The 25543-nt window shown below is 48.5% G+C and overlaps 11 protein-coding genes across 11 annotated transcripts; 3 read left to right on the forward strand and 8 right to left on the reverse strand.

The window, feature by feature from the left end:
• Positions 1–722: 722 nt before the first annotated feature.
• On the forward strand, positions 723–3006 carry F4807DRAFT_451111 (Nonaspanin; the record flags this gene model as incomplete). Its single annotated transcript, XM_048000209.1, has 3 exons — positions 723–804; positions 887–2930; positions 2988–3006. 3 exons carry the CDS (start codon positions 723–725, stop codon positions 3004–3006), a joined length of 2145 nt encoding a protein of 714 aa, XP_047855405.1.
• Positions 3007–3592: 586 nt separating this feature from the next.
• On the reverse strand, positions 3593–4615 carry F4807DRAFT_459113 (HotDog domain-containing protein; the record flags this gene model as incomplete). The annotated part of the gene is made up of 3 exons (XM_048001305.1): positions 3593–3657; positions 3765–3905; positions 4066–4615. 3 exons carry the CDS (start codon positions 4613–4615, stop codon positions 3593–3595), a joined length of 756 nt encoding a protein of 251 aa, XP_047855406.1.
• A 1022-nt stretch (positions 4616–5637) lies between these two features.
• F4807DRAFT_420741 (mitochondrial carrier protein LEU5) lies at positions 5638–7615 on the reverse strand. The gene is made up of 2 exons (XM_047997517.1): positions 6950–7615; positions 5638–6884 (listed from the first exon to the last, which is right to left on the reverse strand). Exons 1-2 carry the CDS (start codon positions 7217–7219, stop codon positions 5943–5945), a joined length of 1212 nt encoding a protein of 403 aa, XP_047855407.1. The 5' UTR covers positions 7220–7615; the 3' UTR covers positions 5638–5942.
• On the reverse strand, positions 7616–9368 carry F4807DRAFT_420746 (uncharacterized protein). Its single transcript, XM_047997518.1, has 3 exons — positions 8955–9368; positions 7818–8809; positions 7616–7647 (listed from the first exon to the last, which is right to left on the reverse strand). Exons 1-2 carry the CDS (start codon positions 9104–9106, stop codon positions 8269–8271), a joined length of 693 nt encoding a protein of 230 aa, XP_047855408.1. The 5' UTR covers positions 9107–9368; the 3' UTR covers positions 7616–7647; positions 7818–8268.
• F4807DRAFT_420748 (HET-domain-containing protein) lies at positions 9369–11950 on the forward strand. Its single transcript, XM_047997519.1, has one exon. The coding sequence runs from the start codon at positions 9860–9862 to the stop codon at positions 11771–11773; it is 1914 nt and encodes a 637-aa protein (XP_047855409.1). The 5' UTR covers positions 9369–9859; the 3' UTR covers positions 11774–11950.
• A 23-nt stretch (positions 11951–11973) lies between these two features.
• F4807DRAFT_420749 (uncharacterized protein) lies at positions 11974–12437 on the reverse strand (the record flags this gene model as incomplete). The annotated part of the gene is made up of 1 exon (XM_047997520.1): positions 11974–12437. A coding segment is annotated over exon 1 (263 nt), but the record flags the coding sequence as incomplete, so codon positions are not given.
• A 412-nt stretch (positions 12438–12849) lies between these two features.
• F4807DRAFT_42419 (uncharacterized protein) lies at positions 12850–14531 on the reverse strand. Its single transcript, XM_047997850.1, has 2 exons — positions 14052–14531; positions 12850–13771 (listed from the first exon to the last, which is right to left on the reverse strand). Exons 1-2 carry the CDS (start codon positions 14154–14156, stop codon positions 13073–13075), a joined length of 804 nt encoding a protein of 267 aa, XP_047855411.1. The 5' UTR covers positions 14157–14531; the 3' UTR covers positions 12850–13072.
• Position 14532: 1 nt separating this feature from the next.
• Positions 14533–17014, reverse strand: F4807DRAFT_42418 (phosphoglycerate mutase-like protein). The gene is made up of 2 exons (XM_047997849.1): positions 16638–17014; positions 14533–16575 (listed from the first exon to the last, which is right to left on the reverse strand). The coding sequence occupies exons 1-2, from the start codon at positions 16850–16852 to the stop codon at positions 15249–15251; spliced, it is 1542 nt and encodes a 513-aa protein (XP_047855412.1). The 5' UTR covers positions 16853–17014; the 3' UTR covers positions 14533–15248.
• Positions 17015–17760: 746 nt separating this feature from the next.
• F4807DRAFT_459119 (uncharacterized protein) lies at positions 17761–19259 on the reverse strand (the record flags this gene model as incomplete). The annotated part of the gene is made up of 3 exons (XM_048001306.1): positions 17761–18299; positions 18355–19095; positions 19148–19259. The coding sequence occupies 3 exons, from the start codon at positions 19257–19259 to the stop codon at positions 17761–17763; spliced, it is 1392 nt and encodes a 463-aa protein (XP_047855413.1).
• A 1788-nt stretch (positions 19260–21047) lies between these two features.
• Positions 21048–22338, forward strand: F4807DRAFT_459120 (translocation protein; the record flags this gene model as incomplete). Its single annotated transcript, XM_048001307.1, has 3 exons — positions 21048–21474; positions 21538–22094; positions 22144–22338. 3 exons carry the CDS (start codon positions 21048–21050, stop codon positions 22336–22338), a joined length of 1179 nt encoding a protein of 392 aa, XP_047855414.1.
• Positions 22339–22565: 227 nt separating this feature from the next.
• F4807DRAFT_420761 (alpha/beta-hydrolase) lies at positions 22566–23985 on the reverse strand. The gene is made up of 3 exons (XM_047997521.1): positions 23330–23985; positions 22705–23247; positions 22566–22623 (listed from the first exon to the last, which is right to left on the reverse strand). The coding sequence occupies exons 1-2, from the start codon at positions 23750–23752 to the stop codon at positions 22909–22911; spliced, it is 762 nt and encodes a 253-aa protein (XP_047855415.1). The 5' UTR covers positions 23753–23985; the 3' UTR covers positions 22566–22623; positions 22705–22908.
• Between the last annotated feature and the right edge of the window lie 1558 nt (positions 23986–25543).

Below are 25543 nucleotides of genomic sequence, written 5' to 3' on the forward strand. Positions count from 1 at the left end.
GGTGGACTAGAACGTCTGTGAACCTCGTAAAATCATACAAGGCCTGTAGCGCATGTAGCGCATAACAACAAGGGGTATATCCATTACCTGTCAGCTGTCCGTGCCTCTTCCCATTCTACCGTTTTCCTCTTTTCCTGCTGGTTCTGGCGCCGGGTATCTTAAGCGACAACTCCCTTTTCTTCCTCTTCCTCATCCTCATCCTCCGCCTCTTCGTTTCAACAACCAGACAACCAGACCACCAGATAACAACACGACTGGCAGATACGCGCGTGTAAGCACAATTGTACACGTACCGTGAGATCAGCGGCACCAAGATCAGCGTCAGCGGCAACCTTCGCTGTTGAGCTTAGACCTAAGGTAGTCTGGGTAGTCCTCCGTCCACCGGGTACTTGGTACCAATTACATTCGTTTAACCAGCCGTTTTACCAATCGCTCGGCCCAATCCTCCGATCTTCCTCCCTCGTGGCGTTTCTCTTACAGCCACGAAACGGTCTTAGTAGTAGGATTTACGATAACCTCATCGCGACGCAAATAGCAACTCGATTTGCCGACTCCACTGATCCTATAAGGCGAAGACTCGGCTGGGGAAATTTCTCTGCTCTCCGCAAAACAGTGAAATAAGCGGCATCTGGACATTCCGATAATCTAATCAATACCGACCGAGTTAATGTATTTCGACACGCAATAATACATAATAGGAATAAGGGGGAATACACGCAAAAATGGGGAAGACACTCAGTAATAGTCTGAAATGGCTACTCTCTTCTCTAGTAATCTCGCAGGCTCAGGCTTTCTATATTCCTGGTAAGATCAGCCCAAGCGTCTGATTTAAATCGGCCTGTTCATTCGAAGTCCACGACATCTAACGCATTCGTGCCAACAATAGGCTGGTCAGTGAGAAGCTATAAAGAAAACGAGCATATCCCCTTACTCGTCAACAAAGTGTATTCCGATAATACACAGCTACAGTATGCTTATTACGACCTTCCGTTCGTATGCCCGCCCACGGGTAAAAGCCACGGTCCTGGTTTATTGAGCGGGCAAAGCATCTCTCTGAACCTTGGAGAAGTCCTCCGTGGTGACAGAATCATGACTTCCGATATCGATCTCACCATGGGGCAAGACAATGAATGTAGTTTTCTCTGTAATCGGGAAGTTACCAGGAAAGATCTAAGAAGAGCTAAGGAGCTAGTCAAAGAGGGATACGTAGTCGAGTGGATCGTGGACAATCTACCGGGAGCCACCAGTTTCGTCACAGTCGACAAGTCGCGCAAGTATTACGCAGCTGGCTTCAAGCTTGGTTTCACGGATTATTCATCGAGCACGGGCAAGCCTCGGTACTTCTTGAACAATCATCATACCATCGTTATCCGGTACAGAACAGCGCCGGGTCGAGCCGGCGAGAAAGGTGGTAAAGTAGTAGTTGGCTTTGAAGTCTATACCAAGAGCGTTGGTGCGAATGTCAAGCGAGAAAACGGATGTCCTGCGGACCTACACGATGTTGAGGATCACTTCGAGCTGTATATGGCTCCGAACAAGACCACTGAGTTCCAATCGCAGTATGCGCACTCATCCTACTACCCCGAGGCTATTGAGGAAGGCGATGATGACGACACTATCACCGTCCCATACTCTTACTCGGTGTATTTCCGTGAAGATGAGTCGATCGAGTGGAACCGCCGTTGGGATCTGTACTTCGTCAACTCGGAGGAGGGCTCCAGAATCCACTGGCTAGCCATTATCAACTCCTTGATCATTTGTGGCCTTCTTACCGGTATTGTCCTCATGATCTTGGCTAAGACGATTAGATCCGATATCAAAGGATATAAGGAAGGCTCCATTGAGGACGGTAAACTGCGAGTCAAGCGCAAGGGGAACCGTACTCCCAAGTCAGAGAAGGCCGGGTTCGGCCTTCTTGAGAAAGAAGGAGAACCTGAGAAGGAAATTGACATTTCATCCGAGGATGAGGCTCTGGAAGATGTCACGGGATGGAAGCTGCTGCATGCAGATGTTTTCAGGAAACCTGAATACGGATATCTACTCGCCCCTCTCGTTGGATCCGGCATGCAGCTTCTATTCATGGCCGTCGGTTTGATTCTGCTGAGTGCCATCGGTGTCCTGAACCCCAGCTTCCGAGGAGGTTTCATCAGCGCTGGCATCGGTCTGTTCGTCTTCGCGGGCGTCTTCTCCGGCTATTTCTCCGCTAGGGTATACAAGACATTCGACGGTAAGAACTATGTCAAGAACGCGCTGGTTACGGCATGCCTCTTCCCCGGTCTTCTCTTTGGACTGATCTTCATCTTGAACCTTTTTGTCTGGGCTCAAGCCTCTAGCACTGCCATACCGTTTGGAACATTGATAGCAATTGTTCTTCTATGGCTTTGCATCCAGGTTCCATTGGTCTATCTGGGGTCTTGGTATGGGTTTGTCCGTACGGGCGCTTGGGAACATCCTACAAAGACGGCCAGCATCCCTCGGCAGGTTCCAAATCAAGCATGGTATTCCAAGAAATTGCAGTCGGTTTTCCTTGCTGGTTTGGTTCCATTCGCTGTCATCTTCATCGAGCTTCTTTTCGTTTTCCAGTCGCTGTGGCAGGATAAGAGCGGCTATTACTACGTCTTCGGCTTCTTGGCGGTGGTGTCTATGATCCTAATCCTCACTATCGCCGAGGTGACGGTCGTGACCATCTATGTACAGCTATGCTCCGAAAACTACCACTGGTGGTGGCAGTCTTTCCTCGTGGGTGGCGGGAGCGCTATATGGGTGTTCCTATATTGCGTCTGGTACTACTTCGCCAACCTACACATATCGGGCTTTGTAAGCTCCTTGCTATTCTTCGTCTACAGCTTCATGGCTTGCTGCGTGTACGGGCTTCTGACCGGTACCGTGGGGTTCCTGACGGCTTACGCTTTTGTCAGGAGGATATATGGGTAAGCCCAACATTTTCCAACTCGCTTTCAACATATCGCTGACTTGAATTACGACAGTGCTATTAAAGCGGACTAAATATTCGAACTAATTAATCAGTCAATCTACGAACGAACGCGATAACGTAATAATGAGTAGGATATAGTAAACTATATATTTTTCTTTTGGCGTTCGTGGCTAATACGCATAATTCGGAGCCCATAATTCTGGTGGTCGGGGATGAGTGAGGTTGGAGTACGCGTCTGTCGAAACGGAGCCTTGTGGCCCGACTCGACCTCGCTGCTTTCTGGCTACGTCGATATTACACACGTTGTTATCTGATGCTTGGGGCGGTGCGTTGCTACGGGCCACCCTGATTAGCAGCTAGGTACGGTTGCGTGGGTGTTGTATCGATTTACAAGGGCTTTTTTATGTTTTATATATGTCTTGTATATACTTTATATTTGAGCTATGAATATATCAAGGATGAAACCAACTCCTATCAACAGATAAACCTTTCGCATGCTTGACCGAAGACTCAGGTATATGTAACTAACTCGTCGACTAAGCCTCAACTCCGTATTAAAAGTGTATGTGTATATATACGCCACTCTCGCCTCCACTCGCCGTTCATTTGGCATGATGCTACGCTCGACTCGAGTCTCAAGGTGGTGATTTCCTCGGCTCATAGTTTGCTACTGCCGATAGTCCGGTCCAGCCAGAGGCCATCACCCTCGGCCATTACGTTTCCTACGCGGCGCGTCAGCATTATAGGGAATCTCGGAAGATAGTGGGGTTTGGGGGGGTTAGGCTCAGGTAAAAGGGAGGGTGGGGGGGGAAGAGCGGCGTAGACTCACCGTCCTTATCCTCGATCGTGCCCCGGACGTGGATCTTGCGCCCTTCCTTCCGCACGACGCGGCCCCTGATCAGGACGATCTGCGGCGTCCGGACGGCGCGCCGGAAGTTTGTCGTGAAGCGTACCGTGTAGGCTCCGTTCGCTAGGGATCGCGGGGGAGTTAGTAGATTGCCCTCGACATTTCTTCTTTCTTTTATTTTTTATTATTTTTTTTTCTTTTCTTTTTTATAGTACTGTACCAATGTTTGAACAGGCGTAAAAGGGGGATGGGGGAAATGGGAGAAGTATGGTATAGTATTTACCGGTCTGCGAGTTCGCCGCCGTCCCCATCACCTCGTCTAATAATACCCCGTATAGCCCGCCGTGCATGATCCCCGGGAAGCTCTGGCAGTCGACGCCCAGCTCGGCGAGCGCGTGCAGCAGCAGGAACGGGTTCCGCGGGTCCTCGCCGTTTTCCCTGCCGCCGCCGCTGAGCACGAACGGGGGCGCGGAGGGCTTTTCCTCTTTTGCCGCCCCCGCTTCCAAGGCATCCTTGCTGCTGCTGCTGCTACTGTGCGGAGAAGGGGGAGCCGAGGTAGGAGGGGACTTCGACTTAGGGGGCTTGACCATCCGGATGAAGGTCACGCAGGCGCGGACGGTGGTCGGACTGGTCATGACCTTGTGGACGAAGCTGGCCTCGCCATTGGGCAGCGGGCGCCGGTCCGGCACGGCGACCTTGACGTTGCTTGGGTCCGAGAGGAGGGCCGCGCACCACGGTATCGCGTTGAAGTGCGCGAGCGGGTCCGGCACGGGCTGGTGGTAGTTCATGGACGCCGAGTACGGTTTTAGGACTGCGGTTGGAGTGGTCGACATATTAGCGAAGGAGGTTAGTTTGAATGAGTGAGTGTGAATGAGTTGTTGAGGGCTTCAGGTTAAGAGGTCAAGAGCAATGTGAAAGGTTGTTACTGTACTTGAAAACAGTTAAACGAGTGGAATTTCAGGTTGCTTATAGGGAGAGAGTGTAATTGTCTAATCGACGATGCGCTCGGTAAATCACAGTCTATAGCATGCGGGTATATACTCTGCTCTATTCGATGGTCGCGTATTTAAACATCAGCTTCATGAATCTAGGTAATTAATAAGAAACGGGAGATCTGGGGAAGAAACAGCAGATCTCCTCCAAAAAGCAAAAGAGAGGTAGAAATACTACCTTACACTTATCTAACCCACCCCCCTTTCCTAAAAAGCATTGACAAGTCACATTCGAGATCTATTACCCAACTTTTTTTTTTCAGCTCGATGGGACGGAGTTCGTCGGCAGAGCGGATGACATCAGCCACCCCGACCTAATAGCTTCAAAAGTGCCGGATATAAGAGAGACATGGAGAACGTTAATAAGGGGTTTTGCGTAACGAGTGGCTTGCTCTAGATGCAAAGACTGCCATTTGCGGTTCGGATGAGAGACGTGGTCGATGGTCGTGGTTTAGCTCGCCTGCGTGTTCGTGCTAGGTGCAGCGAATAGTGGCGTTTGGTGAGATTAGGAGGCGCTTAGCCACGTACATTGGTACGCTGCGTTTAGATGCAGCAAGCAGGGCTGACATCCTCGGAAATTTAGAGCTTTTCTACACGGGCATTTAGCTACCTCATCTCAAGCCCCCAATCTGTGTACGACGGTTTCTTATTACCTAGCATGAGCAGTTTATTGTAACGTCGAGACATGGTAAATTAGGATATTAATCGTTGGCGCTTATCATGTGAAACTGTTTTATAGGAGATAACGTAAATACGAATTATAAGTGGCGAGTGGCGCTCGTTTGAGGTGAGACAAATGCATAGGAAATTGAAATTATTTGTCTTCAAGACATTATCGTGTACCATGGCAGCAATATATGCAGGGCTATGTGAAATGGAGTAAATATCATATTATATCAGAATTGTCATGCTAAGTGTCATATGATCGATGTCCAGTTCGAATTTGTAAACGCAAAGATGGAGTCGCCAATGGTCAGTGTAAATGATATGTACTTCTCTCTCTATGTCATGCTTCATAGCCCATGTATCCAATCCTGTAGATTCTAATCCTCTGATAACCGCGAGTCAAGCTTCTACCTAGTACTCATGCTATGCCTTTACTACCTAGATAACCCCTAGGAGGTATAATACCGTAAACGCCTACACTCCCATGTTGCCGTCGCAATTCCTATATGTTGAACAGTATCTTTAATCGCTCATAAGTATAGAAACTTACAGCCGCCAAAGGCATCACTTTTAAGTAACCAATCGACAATCCCACAAAGAAACCCGGAAGTCCGCGTTCTTTGAAGATAAGGCTCGCCGTCTCCCCTATCCGAAGACGGTGACCGTCTCCAACAGCACCGCTTACTTGCATTCGCCGCCTTATGACTTCGAGTGGGTAAGCTACTGTCTGTGATACTACGCCCGAGACTCCTCCGGCTATTAGCTCGGCCCAAGCTTGAAGCGGCGCTGGCTTGTCGGCGGGGGCATTGGCGGGTTTAGGTAGGGTGGTGTATTTTCGAATGGATGGTAACCGGAAGAAATCGCCCGCGGTGTCATGTGTCAAGAAGGATACGCCAGCGTATGGCACCATACCCAACATAGTCGTCGAGAAGCCTCTGTAGAAATTGATAAGGCCAGAACGAGGTGCTACTACCTCTACGGGAGATATCGTAGCTTCGGCAACGGGTTTCGGGACATTTTGTTTCGGAAGTGGTTGTTCTCGGTAGATCTGTTTGCAAATACCGGCGAGGGAGATACGTCTGTGCTTCGTCTCGAAGGCTAATCGTACACGGATGATTTCTAGCGGATAGGTAAGAAAGACGGACGATACACCGGCAAGTGCACCGGACGAGAACCGTCGGAACCACGTTTCGTTCTGCCGATTTGACCCAATGATCATAGCACGATATTGTTCATATGCGACAAATTTTATGGCGGCGTAGGGGTAAATCTTTAAAAGAGTCGCCGAATGCCCGCGGAATAAACCCAATACTCCATCATTTGCATAGATATCACGAATCGCCAACCCGAAGCCGGTCCACGAACCCTGGTATTTTACGAACTGCGGATTTCTGGTTTGGAAAAGGATTTTGACTCGGTCGAGAGGCGCGACGGTGGTTTTAGCCTTGAGACGTTGTCAATAAGAGATCAATTCGCGCAGTCCGTTTTTTTATGAGAAATAATACATACAGCACACCCTGCAAGACCGCCCGCAATACCAGAACGAAGCACGTAATCCATGCTATGCTTGTCCGGCTGCTTTCCCTTTGCTGCTACCGGTGATGCGTCATCGCCGATTGAGTCCGGATTTGCATTGTGCGTCGTTGCGCCTTTGCCCGCGACAACGTTGCCAGCCTTTCTGACTACTCCGTCCATCTTGTCGAGAATAGCGCTCGCGTTTCCTTCTCTTTCGGGTGGCAACTCGGACATCGAGACATAATTCGAGGGAGCCGATGGCATCACTGCGCCATCGACTGGATGTCCCGGCAGAATACAACAGACTTGGAAGAAAGAAGAAAAATCATTAGTAGTACATGACCGGTAATTTTTTGGCAGGTTTCGGTCGCGCGGATGACGATGAGGGGTGTTGGCTAAGGGTTAGATTACCCCAGGTAAAGAACAAGACTAGGACCAGAAAGTTGAAAACAAATTGGAGATTGGAGATTGCGGATTTTACGCTGGCAAAGCGATTGCCAATCCGTACCTACCTGTACCTATAAACAGCCGCGAACGTCACTACCATTTTATTATCTCCACCCCTACAGAGGTATCCCCGAGTCCGTGAGCCGAGGCTTGCCGAGACTTGGCCCCTCTACCCGCCCTCCTCGTCCAATCCCTGAATAGCAATAGACAATCACGAGACTCTTCTCAACATAAAATTCTCGAAACTACAGAAATTGAGAGGTCAGCTGTTGATGATTTAGAATAAGTTAGAAGCTGGCGTACGAAGTAGATCGACGTATAATCTCCGAGACTCAAAGATTGAATGTCCGCAATAATTACGAAAGATCTCGAACACGATAAACTTCGTCCGCTTAATCAGCAGGGACTCTCATACCTCTACTATGCAGGTATCATAGCTACCTATGTATGTATTCGATCTATGAATGCAATCTATCAGTTTGTGACCCATTTATGCCAGGTATATTGATGCACTATCATATGCCCTCCATATATAATCTGGCCCGGTAGACCAGAGCGTAACGCTCTTGAGACCAAAGTAGCTTGAAATTGTACAACGAAATGACTAAGTGATAAGGAAATAATGATCCGTCTACCAAAACGTCTAGAAACAGCCAGGATGCGATATTTACCGTTATACTCGTTCGGACAAGCCAGAAAAGAGCTTCTACCAAGTCCCACTCATCATCTCCCCCGCCATATCTGCTCAGTTCAATAGAGCAAGAACTAGAGATCTCACTCTCCTTGAGTCTCCTTGCTGTAGATATCCCTATAGTAGATATCTTAGACCGTGCTTTGGCTTTCTTCACCAACAAGCACTCCAGCTCCTAGTTGGAGGCCTTAGAGGTGTAGACAGCCTTAGCCCTTGCCTTCTCGTTGGCCTTAACAGCCGCGATCTCTTCCTTCGTCGCGTTATGGTCAACATTCAGAGCGTTGTTGAGCGGATTCTCGTCGCTCTTTACGAACTCTGCCCAAATCCGCTCTCTTTTCTGGCTTAGGCGCAATCCTTTCCCACTTCCATCCTCGGTCATCTCATTTAGTCTTCTCTCCAGGAATGCGGCAAATGCAGCTTTCACCCTTCTCTTAGCATTCCTATCAACCTTGACTTCGTTCGAACTACCCAGAAGACTATCTAGAAGTTCCAAAGTAGCCTTGGGTCCCGAGGCCGAGTATTCCTTATCACTATCCTCATCCTCGATTTTGAGATCTGATATGGCTTGGTCGAGGCCTCGGTTCGTTTTCTTAACCGCAGTTTTGGATTTTTTCGGGCCGGCACGGTTCGGCAGACTCTTCTCTTCTTCAGCAAGAGCTGCCTCTCTCTCGGCCTTTTTCTTGGCTTGCTCTGCTTTCTTTGCGGCTTGTGCTTCCCTTAACAATACCTAGTTAGCAGGGGGCTTAAGAGGCGGGGTTCTTGCTTTGTTGGTCACAAGTTGATTGTTCCGTCCCAAACTGTCGGGACCAGGAATTTCCTAAAAGAACCATGTCTCACAAACTAAACAGGTCGGTGGCTCACTTTCTAGCATTGCTTTTTGCACCCTTTTCCCATTCGGCTTCTTCTGCAGCGGCCTTTTTTGCGTCTTCCGCTGCAGCCTTATCAGCAGCGGTCTGGGCTTTTCGGGCCTGACCAGCAGCTTTCTTGCTGTTCTCGCCGCCCTTCTTCGCCATGATGTCGGGTTTATCCCAAAAAAAAAATAGATATGGGATGTATAGTATACTAGCAATAGACGTTTGCTGCTGCAACACAAGTCTAACCACCGAGTCGGGACGATGGGAAACCAACAAATTTCACTAACTACGGTAGAGCGGCGGGAAAGCGGGGCAGGACTGGCGGGGTTGGTTGGATATTCTACGGGCGTTTTCCTGATATAGCAAAGATGGGAGCTGGGTATCCTGGCTGCGTAAGAACCTTGTATCTCACCTCACTATTTTGGAGGGACTCTACATGGTGAATTTTATCGGCTTCTGACGTAATTTAAGTACTTACATTGTACGGGGCATTTTCATACTTTTCGTATATTGTAAGCCCTAAAGTTCCAGTAAGTGCCCATCTATGTCTTTGATAGATAGTTTAGGCTAACATATTCCCAAATGCCCAATCCTCGAGCAGAATCCACGCAGCAACTACAATAAAGGATAAGAGAACGCTGAAGCTAAGTCTTATTAAGTGTTGATTGGAAGCCGGGCAGGATTCAGACATGTGAGGAGAGATGTGGAACGCTAGCCCAGGGGATGCTGGCTACGCCATGGGAAACCATTGGTTACCGACAATGCACTGCCAACGAAATCAGTCCCGCAGCCTGAAGCACTATATGAACAGACAGGAAACTTGACTTTAACACCATGTATAAAATGTAGGCGTAAGCTTTCATCTATCATGGTGATCAGAAAATGCTGGCATCATTCATCTAATTAATCGCAATGTTGGTAGATTCGGTGGTTCAACATGCCAAGTCCAAACTTATCCTGCCATCCAAGGGGCAAGACCTTGAGGAAGATGAGGAAATCGAGGAAGATGAAGACTATGAACCACTTGATGAACCCATGAGGGAACCAGCATATCCGTATCAACCACTTGGTGAAACCGATATTCGACTACTTCGAATTGTACCAGGGACTGGTGATGTTGAGTGTCTTCTCCATCAGATGCCTCTCGCCGAGGTCAGATTCTTCTATGCTCTATCTTATGTATGGGGTGATATGATGGACAAAAAGACCATCATACTCGAAGGGAAACCATTCCAAGTCACGAAGAATTTATACGAAGCACTCCATCAATTTAGAGAGCGACCCCATGATCTCGGGTACCCTGAGGACTACTTCTGGATCGACGCCATCTGTATCAACCAGCAAGACATAGATGAAAGATCAAAGCAGGTATCACGTATGGTGGAAATATATCACGTTGGCCACGTGGTCGTCTGGCTTGGACCTGTTCAAGATTCACCACCAGGCAGTCTTTTCAGAAAAACCATCCGGAAGGTTCGCTCATCTCAGTCTGAAATATCATCAGACCAAGCGATAAAAACTCTTTTTAAGAAGGCCAACTCAATGTGGACGGAATGGGACCCGGTAGACGATGATGATAATATAATTATAGAGGATGAATTTGGCGATTCATACGATGCTGTAGTTTACGCGGCCGTGGATATCCTACAACGACCTTGGTTCCAAAGGGTTTGGACGATCCAGGAGGCTTGTCTAAATACCTACCCGAATGTGTATGTTGGGCGACACAGCGTGCGCTTGGAGAACTTCGTGAAACTCTTCAAGATTCTTGCTACTCAACAGAAGTTCCTTTATATTCCCCCAGGGAGCGCGAGAATCATTTACCTGGATAAGATTAATCAATTATACCAACAAACTATCTTTGATGGGGACGAGAACCCAAAGAAACTGGGTACAGCCAATGTCCTTGCCATGCTCCTCAGGGTCACTGGGCAGAAAATCTCCTCGGATCCTAGGGATCAACTCTATGGCCTGTTAGGTCTACTCAAACATCTCGATGGAGACGAGTTGCCGAAAGAGTTGGCTCCGGATTACCATCTGCCCCATGATATCGTCTACTGGAATTACGCTGCTTTCCTGTTCGAATCTCTTGGAGACCTAAAATTGCTTGACTGCCGGCGGAACGAACTCCAAAACGTGCCATCTTGGGTCCCTGACTTCCGACACTTCTCCCTAGGGCCTGAGTTTAGGACCGAGCCAACTGTACGCGTATCATCTGACCGGAAGACTTTGCAGCTACGAGGTTGCGTGCTAGGAACCTTCCATAGTGCTATCCCTGGGCGAGCGCTGACGGATATCATGCCGAACGCCAAGAAGATACCACGCCAACTTTCAAACCACCTCGAGGAATTTGAAAAGCGCATTCTCACACCATCGGCAACCATAAGAAAAATGACTGTCGAGGATGTCGTCGACGAAATGATGAAAAGCGCGACCAGAATCATCTCAGAGGGCACTGTTTCATTCTACCATGTCTTTCAACATCTAAAGGAATCAACTCGAGAGAAGAGATCACGGTCCGCCGGCAAGAAAAGGACAACTAACGTGCGGTGGAAAGAAGAAGCCATCGCCGGGCAGTTTACTTCTCCTTTCATATACCTTGCCGACGGCACTATTCTCCGCGTAGCAAGAGATGATGCTGATGTGAAGGACGGTGACATGGTATGCATATTTAAAGGGGCATGGGAGCCGAGTTTGGTGAGAGCCACTGGAGACAACTATATTTTCTTGGGTCGCTGTGTGGCGAAGGGCGGTCCACTAAAGGGGCAGAAATTTGACGACGATTTTTGGGCTGATAAAGAAATGCAGGATTTCAATCTGATTTAGATCTTGGGTATAAGAATTTCATACACTGGTTCGTATCATATATTTCGTCACTAGGAGCGTATACAGCAGCATAGGTATATACATAGTAGACGGGTACGATTGAAGACATACATAGGAAATAGGGGCGTGGATAATAGAATGTTTATTTAACCGTTTGACGACTCGTTTTTATTGTACCCATATTGTCTCAATTAACCTATCTCTACATGCCAATAGGACTTTAAACTCAGTATAAGAGTCTATGTATCATTTTCGTTTACTAGATGAAATGACTAATTACAGGACCTCTCATATATGTGATCCAGACTGATGAAGGCTATAGAATATCACCTAGATTTTGCGTTATGGTTACGGAGCATACATATCCCTAGATAGCAAGAAAGTAAATAACTTGTTCTACGTCCTACCTTCATCGCCCCGATATCTGCGTCACCAAGGTCGAAGCTGCGGCCACAGAACACAGCTGATAATTTGTACTCGCGGACCCCCGATCTCGCAGCTCCTCCCATCAACAGCAAGACGTAGACAGCAAATATGCCCAAATCAGACAACTGCGAAGAAGTTTTGAGTACTAGATAGAGACCAATAACCATCCTCTCCACCCACCCACGATCTCCAACATACAGCCACCACGACACCACAGAGCCTACGAGAATCAAGACACGCATAATAATCACCCGGTCACACCCAAGTAAGTCAAGAATAGGTAGGTAGTTAATAGTGTGTGGAAAAGATCGCGATGCAGATGCGAATTTCGTATTGAAAAGCAGCCAAGCCTCCCCGGGACCCAGAACGCCACAGTTCCCCTCCAGCTCCGGGAGCAGCCAAAGCAAGAAGTACAAGCAAGTTAGCATACATTTCCTTCCTCCCTCCGTCCTTCCTTCCTTCCTTTTTTTTTTTCGCCGTACGGCGTGCCGCGAAGAAAAGGAAGGGAAAAGAGAGAAACGCCGTGAAACTCCTCTCCTGCAAAAATTAGGTCAAGATGTCCGTCCTCCCATAGAATTCCGGTCCGTTTCCAGTTCGTGATCCGTTCTCTCGGGGAAGCAAATATATTAAGAACCCCAGCGCCTTAGAGAGGCGCAAAGGCAAGGGGTAGAGTGAGGGAGGATGTGAGAAGCGTAGATATTATCTCGACCCTGCGCCGCGCACCAACTTCCATGCCGACCAACCTCCCATGCCTATGATGTCGCCATCGCATCTCAGAGTATGCCTCGGCCCTAAACCCAAGCAAGAACCCACGAACGCAACCTCAAATATCATTACCGCCACCACCATGATCACCGCCATCGAACCGCGATCTTAAACCTCCTCCCTAAATATCGAGCGACGCTCCGAAGTCGGGCTGTCGTGATGATGATGCGCCACGCCTCCCTTCGGCTTCCCCGCGTTCGCGACGCCCGTATCGATAGGTCGGGGGCTCACGCCGCGCAAACTAATATTGCTCGGCTCCGCCGCATCATCGTCAAACGGGTTTCGACCTCCCTCGACACCCAAACCGATGCCGCCGACGCCAGGGCTACGGCTCAGGGTGCGGCCGCGCTGCTCGTCGGCGCCTAGGGCCACGTTGCTGTATCCGGTGCCGCTGTACGCGCCGCTCGCGCCTATGTCGCCGTGCGATTGGAACGGGTTCTGCTGCTGTTGCTGCTGCTGGTGTTGGTACTGTTGTTGCTGTGGTTGCGGTTGGCGGCCCTGGCCGCGCAGACCCAGTTCCTGCTCCTCGTACGCGCCGTACCCGTAGTACGCATCGGCCTCGTGTCCCACGCGCGTATCCCACGCCTCGTCGGGGTCGAGGGCATAGCCGCGCCGCGAGGCGCGCTCATAACCGGCCCCCGTCGCGGAGCGGCTGCCACCGCCTCCGCCTCCGCCGCTACCGCGGAGCGCGCGCCATTTGTCGCTGATCCAGCCGCGGATGCCGCCGGGTGCGGGTTGCGGGCCCGCGTAGGAGGAAGGCTCCGAGCGCGAGAAGGGGTTGTAGGATGAGATGGGTGGGGCGGGGAGCTGTTGAGGGTTTGGTTAGCCTAGCTGCGTCGGTGACGGATGCGATGCTAGTACGGTACGGTTACGGATATGGGTATAGGTGTGGATATGGATATGGGTATGGGATGGAAGGGAAGGGAAAGGGAAGCGAAGGGATGGAGATTCGGACCGGCCAAGCCCGTAGCAGTAAGACAGACATGATGTGGCTATGAGGGGGGGAGGGGATAGAGTGTACTGGTTGGCTCGGCGACAAAATGCAGGAGAGAGGAAAGGGAATGGAAGGGGAAAATCGGGCACTTACGCCTAATCGCCTTGCGCGAAACTGGGTGAAGAAGACCCAGCCGATAAGGCCAACGACCGCAAGGACGAGCACTACTATGAAGAACGTTCCTATGGGGGAGACCATTTTCGGTCGCGAATGCGGACAACGGTCCGTCCGTCACGACAAGGCTTGGGATATGTTTCTGTTCGGATCTCTTTTTTTTCACTCGTTTGGGGGGGATCGTCAGATGAAGGGAACTGAATGGTCAGGTAAATCAGATCGAAGAAAGTGTGGCGAAGCTAAGGGAGAACCGAAGGATGGAGGGGAGGGGACGTTGTCTGTGGGGTTGGTAGACGATAGGACGACAGAGGACGTTGGTGAAGAAAGAAGTGGTAGCTTGTCATCAGTGTGTCTTAGAATGCGAAGTTTACGAAGTTGGAGTTGAGGCTGATGACATGATACCTAATCCCGACAATTCCAAAGGTCCAAAGGTACATTCTTTCTAGGTTCCGGCGTGTTCCTTCCCTGGAAACGATGCCTGTTACTGTTATCGGCTGCTGCAACCTTTGCGTCGTTTTCGATGGGGCCACGCTAAGGTATGGAGTTACCTAATTTAGGTGTAGGCCCTTGCTTTAATCAGTGGATCTTGTGGGGCTTTTAGGCTATTAGGGCACTTGGGGTATCACAAGAGTTCCACTTAAAAATGACGTTAAGTCCAGGTTAAGTCTAACGGGATGTGGCCTGTGCTCACTGACCATAGATGGTACCTATATGTACATTCAAGCCTCAAAGACTGTTAGAACTGTCTTACCTTTAAGGCCCTACTCAAGCCTATCAATAATCGCAATCACATTACTGCACCGCTTCTCAGCCTTGGTGTCTCAGTTCTCTTACGACGGTTGCAGAAATTCTGCCTAACGATAGTAATTCTTACTCTTTTTGAAATCATTATTCGGGCCATGTGAAAATGAACGACATGGTCGTTGATCAAAGTTATTATTAGTATCCTGCGTTGTCATGACTGGATAAGGGGCCAGCGAAGTCGGACGTTCGTGTACATTCTCTTGAAGGAGCATGCTATACGCAGTCCAGGTTCTTTGCAGGACCCCATATCCAGTAAGAATCACGATTCATGACTATGGGATGCACATCAAACCAAGCAAGTAAGGCTTGGCCACGATGTGGAACTTCAGGCGATCTTCTCACGGGGAATATTGGCCGAATGCTGAAAGGCATTCAGACGAAGCACTGATCCCAATGTCCACCACTTCTCGCAAAGCTCTGGCTTTCAACGAATTTGCTAAGTTTGCAGCGTCCGAACACATCAGCACCGCAATTCTGCAATGGTATTACTCGATCGTTGACCAGAATTCTCACCAACTCCTCGTCGTCGCCTTCGCATGTCATCTTTTCCACGTATAGTCTGGCTGCGAATGGAACGGCCCAGCTAGCAGAGAATCCTTTAGCCTTCTGTGGACCGACTCTGCGATTGCCCGGAAGTGGGGCCGTGAGGTTGTAGAGACCAAGTGCACCATAAATGTCCATCATATCATTGTCATGGCTAAAGTCGGCGTACAGGGCACGGCCATGTGGGAACGTATCCTCAAATCCGTCGAGAGTCGAATTGGTGGTTGTATGGTCATCAACGGGTTTGCCGGTAAGCCTTGAGAGCAGTTCATTGACAAAGCCAACCCCTTGGGTTGGTCCGAGAGGACTTCCGTTGCCATATCCGTACCACTTGCCCAGCGACTGATAGTAGTCGTAGTTGCGCCAATCATCCATCGTGAATAACTGACAAAACCTCGAGAGTCTGGTTTTCTTATCAGCCACGGTCTCGAAAGGGCATAGGTCCATCATATCGATAGTCTCTTCGTTGGTGAGATTAGCACCTGGAAGATTTTGGTTCAATCTATCAGTTAAGGGCGACACGACTTTCTCCATCCACATTTCCTTCTCGTTATCACTATCGCTTTTACTATCCTCAAATGCAGGGCAGAGATCAGGACTAAGTGAGTTGTTGAATCCTTTTGTCTCAGGGATGATCAGGATCTTGTACGGATATGTATCCGGGGCGTGTGAGGTCTCGTCATCCAATCGTGCCTCGTGAAAGCCCTCTGTCCATCTCTTTGCCGAATCAACTACGCGTTCCTGGCCAGAGGAACGCACAAAAGGTGTGTGGATTCTGGTTAAATGCTTGTATCGCTCATAGAAGACCTCACCGGACATCACCATCTGCTGTTCGCCGCTGCTTGTCAACTGGTCTGCACCAAGGGTGTATTTGTAGTCCTTGATAAACTCAAAGCCTTTTCCATAATCTGTTACGCTATTATGGATATGGTCAATGAGAGTACCATAGGCCGAGGATTTGTGCTCCGTGGGGTAACGAGCACCGTGTCGCGAGAGCAGTTGCACAAAAGTGACCTCGCAACTCTTGGGGGTGTCTGGTGAGATTTCAGAGGGAACAGGGAATGAAGACGTGTATTGACCCCACAGCCGAGAAAGAAGGAGTCTGCAGTGACGGTCAAGAGTGGAACCATTGCATTTTTGTGCTGAGAGGTCACCCCTAAATGGAATATGGCGGTTAGTACGAGATGAGCTATTTATGTTGCACCCCCGACGACCTACTTGACATACATGAACATGACGGAGAATGCGATCAACGCGACACAAGCTATGGCCATGATAACGAGCCTGTAGATGCGAGTGCGGGTATCAATCAAACTAATAGTGCGCTTCTTGGCAAAATCGTGAGTGACATTTCCGGGAAGGAGAGTGTATCTGTGCCACCAGCGTCCGGCAACGAGGGCCTTCAGCTGGTGTCTCAAGTCGGTGAAGACCATGGCGAAAGGTGAAATCGCCTACTTTTCTTCATCGCCGTATGCCTGGTTTAATGCGAAAGACTTTCGAAAAACGATTGAAAGGTGGATGTGGGCGGTATGTTTATCGTCGAATGTAAAGTGAAGATGTGAGTACCTAAGTGAAATTCGAATTGTAGCCGATTTTCGATTTTCGATTATCGAAACCCAAGGTCCCGCACTGCCGCTGTATCGCTGTATCGCTGTACCGAAGTTGCCAACCAATCACCCCCCAATTTGCACCCAATCGTGAAACGTCGCTGAAGTGGGGCCAGCTGTTGCCGGCTTGGGAACACCTGCAACTGACCCCAACTAAACCTCCCCCAAAGTCCTATATTTGAATATCCCCCACTATACAAATAAAACAATGGAGCCCAAAACGATAATACCTCGGTCGTAAATAACTATACGACATGAATATATGTCTCGTTGTTTGATTATCGATATATTACTTTAATCAAAGAAAATACACAAGGTAGTACGATCTAAGGCGACTGCGACTATATTTAGTGTCACTCATGTTAAGACAGGTACCTCGAAATTTGACGTTTCAGTAAGCGCAAAGGTAACACCATATTAAATTTAACCTGACAATCAAGCCGCTCACGGTCTCAAAACATGAGCCGGCTTCATTTTCATTACCTAACCTGTCGGGTATCATCTCTGCTTTGCCAGCAACACGGGTTGGAAAGCCCATTGGTTAACGGCTCCAGCACCCCCAGCTCTATCATAAACCAGCATCATGATTAGATCCAGCTTCAGATGCTCCTTTTCCAGCCCACATCTATATATGCCACCCAATGCCATGCCTCCGTTTGACATAACGTAAATATATACACGGTCCCTTAGTACCGGATGGTATCATAGAATGGTATCATACACAAGAATAGAAATCAGACAGCAACGCCAACGCTCCGCCGTTGTGGCAGCACGATCGACTGTTGTAGTCCGGATGCAATTGAGATGGGAGGCTCCAGCCTCGCCTTTAGGGTCGCTGTACTGCTAGGTGACAGGCTCGTCGGCAATGTCTGCTCTTCTTCCACGGTCCAGTCCGAGCTGGTAGAAAGCGTATCGAGGCTGCATCTCTGGTCCCCTTCGGGACTCGCAATTTGGTAAAAGCCGTCACAGTTAGTCACTGGCATAGGAACATTGGTAAGGGAGTCGAGACTGATGTCTCGTCTGTGCTCTCCTCCAGATAACACCCAGGTAGAAACCCGGGAAAAGGATTTCTTTTTGCGCAATGGTGGTCGCAGTCGGAGAGGCAATGGCGGGGGAGGGATTCGCCCCTCCACTTTGCGTGATGAGTTAGCTTTGTATGCCGTGCGAACTGGAGTCTGAGATGGTGCAGTTTGCGGGCGGTCGGAGCTGAGGCGCTCGCTGAATGACGGAGCGTTAGGAGGCAGCGCCGGAATATCTGGCATAGGCCCCATTTCTGCAATTCTGTCAGCGTTTGTTCTAATACAGCTAAATTGCGCCAAGGTGCCTACCCGGCTCTCCGTGTGCAGTTGACGGCCGGCTGCTAACGTAAATGCTCTGCCTCTCAATAACGTCTTCGATCCGCTCCTGTAGCATATCCCGTTCCATCATCGCGGTCGCAACTCTCTCGACGAGATCCTTCATCAACGGACTTGATGTGTCTGGTGACGCGCGATCCCTAACTTTGGCCGGTTGAGGTCGCTGCGGCATGCTATCATCTGACCGCGGAGAGTCGAAGACAGACCCACCATTGACTGGCCTCCGGGGAATGTGGAACGACATAGATGAGTAGCTACGTGAATGTGTCATGCGGGGACTGTCTTCATCGCGGCTCGAGAGAGTGAAGGCACGCTGAGGAGGTGTGACAGGAGGCGGAGGCGCAGGTGCAGAATAGTCAATATGAGGTAAGATAGGGGAAAGTCGATTATCGGTCATATATATGCTGAGTTCGAGAGGACGAAAAGAAGCTGCTTGCTGTCCTACGTGCGCTGAGCTAGAATCCGGAAAACGAAAAGACTCCGAATAAAGATGACGAAACTCGGTAGGAGCAGATATATGCGGCCTGCGCGATGACGATGAGTTCGGTCGTACTAATAGCTTTCTCGCAGAGAAGCTACTCCATCCGGAACCATGCCTCTTCCTAGAAGCACGCTCCAAGCCGGATGGTCCTTTACTTGGCCAAGACGGTGCCGCAGAAGGAGGTGGAATAAATGAAGGTTCATCATAGATAACATCTATCGACTTGTGGTCGACTAATTTAGTTAGAAGAATGAAACAACTATCTATATGTCGTCCAATACTTACCAGGCTGATGAGTCTTTTCATCGGGATGAGAAGCTAAAGATTGACAGCAATGAGAGATAGAATAGGACCACGATGCATAAGCTTCAGCGAGTATCCCACCTAGAGCTTTCATGGTGACTTCATATCGCACTGGGCGGAAAGAAAGACGGCCAGCGGTTGGAGAGAGATAAGAGAGCTAGGAGAGCAAGGGGAGCACCGTCGGGTTATAAGATCCATAACACCTTTATGTTTATGGAAAAATAGACATGAAAGGAAATTAGCTTCTAGGCCTACCTTTTAGGCTCAAGCAATTAAGCAGCTGAGAGCGGGTGCTGACTATTTGGGCCTTGCGGGCTACACATTTTTGGATAGGTTTAGACGGGTTTGGATGGGAAGCGTTGACGGTTTGGATGCAGATGTTCCGTGACGTTGATAGGCTGTAGTGTAAAGGTCGTGGTCCAGTCGGCGCTTACGAACCAGGGTGCTGGAGTAGAGTCGGATGGTTGGCGGCACACACCAAGATTGCAGGACCCCACTCTGTTGTATTATGGACGAGTCTGCACAGCCAGTCTTTTGTCTTAGTTTTCCCTGCTTCGTGATCAATCTAGAAGGAGTAGAAGTACTGGAAGTACCAGAAGTAACAGAAGGGAGCTTAAGGGAGTCCACCCTTCCGCCCACCCTCAGAAATGTTTTGGAGGAACATCGCCACAGAATCCCGAGAGGGGGTGTCTCGTGGGCTTCGAAGATTGGCCTTGGGTGTAACCAGCTAAGGCCTTTTGGAGTCGGGAAGCGTGGGAAGCCTGCAAGCGCATGTCTCTCGTCATCCCCGACGGAGTGAGTTTCAATGGATGACGATGGGCGTCTGCCTTATGGTTCGTCAGACAATAAAAACGGTACCAAGTGCGTACATAGTATTTCTGCGTGAAGAAGATGTCTCCACACGGTAGCATGTTCGGGAGACCGCGTTCAGTCTTGTTTTACGCTGCAGAAGTCAGAAGTGTCAAAGATGGATAGGGTTGGACGGATATCCGCAGATGGAGCGAAGCAAGTGGCTCGAAGTGGCTCTGTTAGCTCTGAACCGCCATGCGCAAGGTTGAACGTGTTGTTTGTTGATTGTGCCATCTGTTTCACATCGAGTTTCTATTATTACCTAGATGTTGTTATTTTTTTTTCAGGTGTCTGCTTCACGCGTCTAGGTAACATGGCCGTCGTAAGCGCACTGGTTTGTTTTGGAAATGAACCATCATGTGGTTGGAGACGACGTAAGGAGGCGTAAGAACATAAGAACATAAGAACACCATCATCTAACTTCATTGATTGATTATAAAAAGGTGTGGCAACGTCGTCGGTCAAGGGAATTCTCAGCACCTTGAGTTCTCGGAAGATGAGTTGATCAATCTGACAAAGATCTTGCTCGGTAAGTTAGTCCTAGAAGGTAGGGCTGAAATAAGTTCAAGGTAAAGCCCAATTATTAAAGCCGTTCACCTCTCACCTTCCATCGTTCACGAATAGTTGAGTGAATCTTGAATCTTAAATCTTCCAGGGTTCCGGTTTAACTGTTAGCCGTTATCGATACGAGAACCAATTGGCTGTAAGGTCCATATGTAGCTAGGTATTTGACATGGACTATATGTGGTCCGTTCACAAACTGCCGGCTAATCCATGGAAGTTTTATGGAATAATGGAAGGAACAGAAGGACATTAGGATGGTTTAGCGCTAAAATTTCCTTAGGTAAGGCTGAGAATGACAGATTGTTCGATTTGCGTCAGTCCAAAATTATCCATTCGGAAGGGACTTGACTAAACTCCATCGACCCTTTCCACTTTCTCACCTTTAATTACTTTTACTATTTTTCTTTTTTCCCTTCACGTCGCTGTTACCAAGATAATCAATCAGAAAGACGCGTGAAAAACCATCACCATGCAAGCTCCCACTCCTCCTCCGGGAGCTATCCCCATACCAGTGGGACCTGGAGGCCAGATGCCGTCGCCCCAGCAGATTGCCGCGATGCAACAACAGATCGCAGCCGAAGCTCAGAAACATGGCATGACCGTTCCTCAATTCATTGAGCACATCAAGGCACAGCGTCTAGCACAGTTGCAGCAAGCCCAAAGACAAGCGCAGCAGCAAGGGCAAGGACAAGGTGGCCAAGGCCAGCAAGGAGGACAACAAGGACCTCAAGGACCGCCACGCCCAGGTCCTCCTCCAGGACCCCAAGGCCAACCTCAGCCTATCCGTCCCGGACCTCCCAATCCTCTAGCAGTCACACTCGCCAATTTCCTGAGAGGTCAGCCTTTGAAGCCACGCACTTGTATTATCAATGGAGAGCGTAAGGATATGTTCAGAGGTAAGTTGATTATAGTCGTATACTAAAACGCAAGGCTGTTTAACTCATACGACTCTTCACTAGTCAAGCGAGCACTTCGAGCTCTCCAATCACCCGCCTATGCGAAGCTCCGAGCTAAGAATCCAGGACTCCCCGAGATTACTGACCGTGCGTCGCTTGAGAACACCTTTAAGCTGCTACCTATGTCCATGTTAGCTTTACGTGTCAGTAAGATAGACCCTCACGCAGGACACGACCATCCTCCCAAGAAAGGGAAGCGAATCAAGGGACTTTGGACTGTCAAGATCGAACAGCAACAAGACGCTGCTGATGACATGTACTATGTCTGGTTGTACGAAGGTAGCCAGATTATGCGCAAAGTCTACGCCGCTCTTGCATTGGTTCTCATCTTCATCGTCGTCCTATATCCGCTGTGGCCACTTGTTTTGCGACAGGGTGTCTATTACCTTAGCTGGGGATTCTTGATGCTTCTTGGTCTATTCTTTCTCATGGCCATCTTCCGTGTCATTCTATTCTGTATTACATACTTCGTCGTGCCCCCAGGTCTGTGGCTATACCCCAACCTCTGGGAAGATGTCTCTTTTATGGATAGTTTCCGTCCAGTGTGGGCTTGGCATGAGGTAAGTTATTTATGTCACATGTTCAAATGAACTTACTAACAACCACTAGACCACGAAGCCCAAGAAGAAGAAGAAGAGATCCGCCTCGGTCAATGCTGAATCTGCCGCTCAACTTGCTAGTCACACAGGTCATCCTCCTCCGGCAACAGCTACTACCACCGCGACGACCACTCAAGTTCAGACCGCTCCGCAGCAGCGAGCTTATGTAGCCCCCAGAGTCGAGGAGCTTGCCGATGATGAATAAGCATGATTGCTGTAACATATTTGCAGCGACAGGCGTTCGAGGAGTTACGTCTTTAGGGAAAATGGTTGTAAAATAGGATTCAGTTGTTACTAGGTACAGATCGCTGCATTGCATAAGTACAGAACGGGCTATTGCCATCTTCTCTACTTGTTGGTTTCCCTTCAATTCTTTTCCTAGTTACTAAGGTTCGACATGGACATTGTAAAAATTAAGCTGCTTCACAAGCACTCTTGCGCAGTACTATTTGTACCTTTGCTGACAGTGAAATCATGCTACACAATACGGTATTTTTGCGACACCCTAACAAGACTCCTAGAGTTTGGCAGTTGATGAAATAAGTTGCATTGCTGACAAAGTGACAAAAGGACATGTCCAACCGAGAGTAAAAGCGAAGAGAAGAACATCTGAGCCTACATGATCTTTATAATGTTTATAAAGAAGCATTTAGAGATATCGCCATGCTCAAAGCTGATTAGCCTTATTGATGGCATAAGATGGCTGACGTCTAATATACAGATACTATACAAAAGGGTAAGCTGAGAGGTGATCTATATATGGTCATTATTCATATTATTGTCCGGCAATCTCGACAATGACATCGACGACTTCTTTGGCTTTCTCAGCGCTCTCTAAAAATGGAAAGTGACCAGCTTCAATCTTCACAACCTTGCACCCAGCCGCTTGAGCCATACTTTCCTGGAGGGTAGCAGGTAACGACGGGTCCTCGGAACAGACGATGTATGTCTTGGGAACAGTGACGTCAACCGCGGTATACTGTACCGGCGCTTCCAGACTCGCCTTGCTCTGGTGCACCAAGCTCTTCGCCAGGCCTTGTTGTTCTTCTTCGGGTACCCTCATGTCACCGCCCTCTGGAGAAAGGGCCAGCTCTGTGAGAACATAGAAGGGTCCCTATCCATGCCACAATTGTGTCAATACAAAACCAGCAAGTTCAAGGGTTCCAAGGTCAGAATGGTGAGATTATATGACGTACCTCAACTCGATAGATTGGCGGTAGCGTGCCTCCCAGAAGGCCCAGCAAAGTGGCCCCTTTTACAGGAATAGCGAGGGCAGTGAGATATATGACTGCTTTGATGCCTCCTTTCAGCCCCTTGACTTTGCGATCTTGGATGGTCTGTCCCTCAGTCAAGGCACTAGCTGCGATGCCGCCTTGGCTATGTCCAAGCACTACGGCTTCCCTGCCCTCGTCTAGGTAGGGGGTAAGGAGCTCGAGGATGCGCTTCACATCGTCGACGTAAGTCTTACCCGCTACGCTATCGTCAAGGCCCGTCGTCGGCATCGGCGGACTTATAACGACATATCCTTGGGCGCGTAGGGGCTCAATTAGCCTCCGATAGTGCATCGGCGAAAAGAAGGCGCCATGAATTATGACGACGACGGGCTTTTGAGATGTCATGTTTAGTTTCCAAATAGCATATGCTTTCGTTTCTGTGAATCAATAGGTAGGATAATTCTACTTAAGGTGAAGCAAGAACGGTTGTATTTATGCGTATAGTTATTAGAACAACCTACATCAGAATAGCGTCACAATAAATAGCCCATGTGCGAAGTAGTGTTAACACTACTATAACAAACAAATTTTCTAGCTATCCCCTCGGTACATAATCAGCATTTTCCACCGGCCAAAACACGTGTAAGCTACCTAACCAGGTAGTTCAGGGATGAGATTTGCATAGTGCCAGACAGTGCTACTCGCACATGGACCGACTATTGAAGCTATTCATCGGGTCTAATGCAGTCCATGCAAATGGTCTGATAGATCATAGGTGAGAAATGACATCCTAGAAAAAGCCTCAACTCAGCTTGCCTATTACGGACACAACTTGCAGCTCGCCCCGGGATAGAGAGATAGACTAGCGAATTAGCGGTCGGGGAAAAGGGGACATCAGGAACGGAGAGATCTCGACTTGGGAAACTACTATGTACCTAGTTCGTCACCTGTAAACGATTGAGAAATTCGAAGCCTCATCCTGTCTAATGTGGTAGTGGAATCCTTGTGGCTGGGTCACGAGTGACGTTCGGGACTCTTCGGGTGCGAGCTCTGAGTCATATTACTTACCTAGCGTTCACACTTACAAATTCTACAACTAAGTGTTCTTTATTTAGAGAAGGGTAGAAATTGGCAGTGGTATGTAAGCCGTGTTATTCCGCATCGTAGATCTTGACTATTCTATATACGTCCTTGCAAAAGTTCATCCGTCCAGAGTCAACTCATCGCGATTTTACCATCCCCTTAACTGGCAGTTGTTGTCAGCCAGGGGTTAGGAGGCAGGATACGCATAAGCACCCACAAAAGCTCGGTTCAGGGTATTGCCAGTATAAATGGTACAAGGCAAAATAGATATCAAATATCGTACCGTTCATGCTCTATTCTGGACCTGGTCCATCGGGTCATATGAGGCTGTATTGTGCCCCCTGATCTCTAGCTGTAAACAACTGCCAGTCAAGGGGATGGCGCTCTAGGGACATTAAGACTCACCTTGCCCAGTTCCAATCATTGCATTCGGTTCTTCAATTCGTATCAACTTAGGCAAGGGCCATATGTAATTGTGTATGTATAACTAGCATATTATCAATTTTCAGGGAGGGGGCATATGGGGTCCAGCAATCTACAACTTAGCGCTTGGCCTCGACAATGATTAATTCAACCAAATTAATTTTCTATATGATTAGGTATTTAGTGACACGAATGTTTAATTTATCTATTCTTTGAAGAATTATTGTTGGTAATAGTTCTAGAATCTAAGTGACCGTTCTTTAGCACCTTCGTTTCTACCTACCCACTTAATTAATTCATATCGTTCAATACAATCATGACTCAGTCAATGGTGGTAGGAAAGTTGGAACAATGTATGGCTTCATACAATATAGCTTACATAGGTTACTATGTACACCTTTTGAATAGCGATCGGGTTTTCACAATGAGTAGGTGGTCTTAAAAAGGGGTAAATTGTGTAACAATGGTTATATGGAAAAATAAGCATGCGTTCATATAAGAGTGTCTTGTCTCTCAACATACACATTGACAAAGTTTTTGTTATATGTCTATCCTGCGGCTGTTTCCTTCGCGATTTAGAATGCTATATGCTAGGTGTAGATGTTATGCAACAACCAAGACTAAAATAGTCAACTATACAATCTATTCGGTCCTATGGGAAGGATAGCCTATTAAGACTTAGATCTAATT

Source organism: Annulohypoxylon truncatum (assembly GCF_022578515.1).
Source record: "Annulohypoxylon truncatum strain CBS 140777 unplaced genomic scaffold F4807scaffold_11, whole genome shotgun sequence".
Taxonomy (NCBI): domain Eukaryota; kingdom Fungi; phylum Ascomycota; class Sordariomycetes; order Xylariales; family Hypoxylaceae; genus Annulohypoxylon; species Annulohypoxylon truncatum.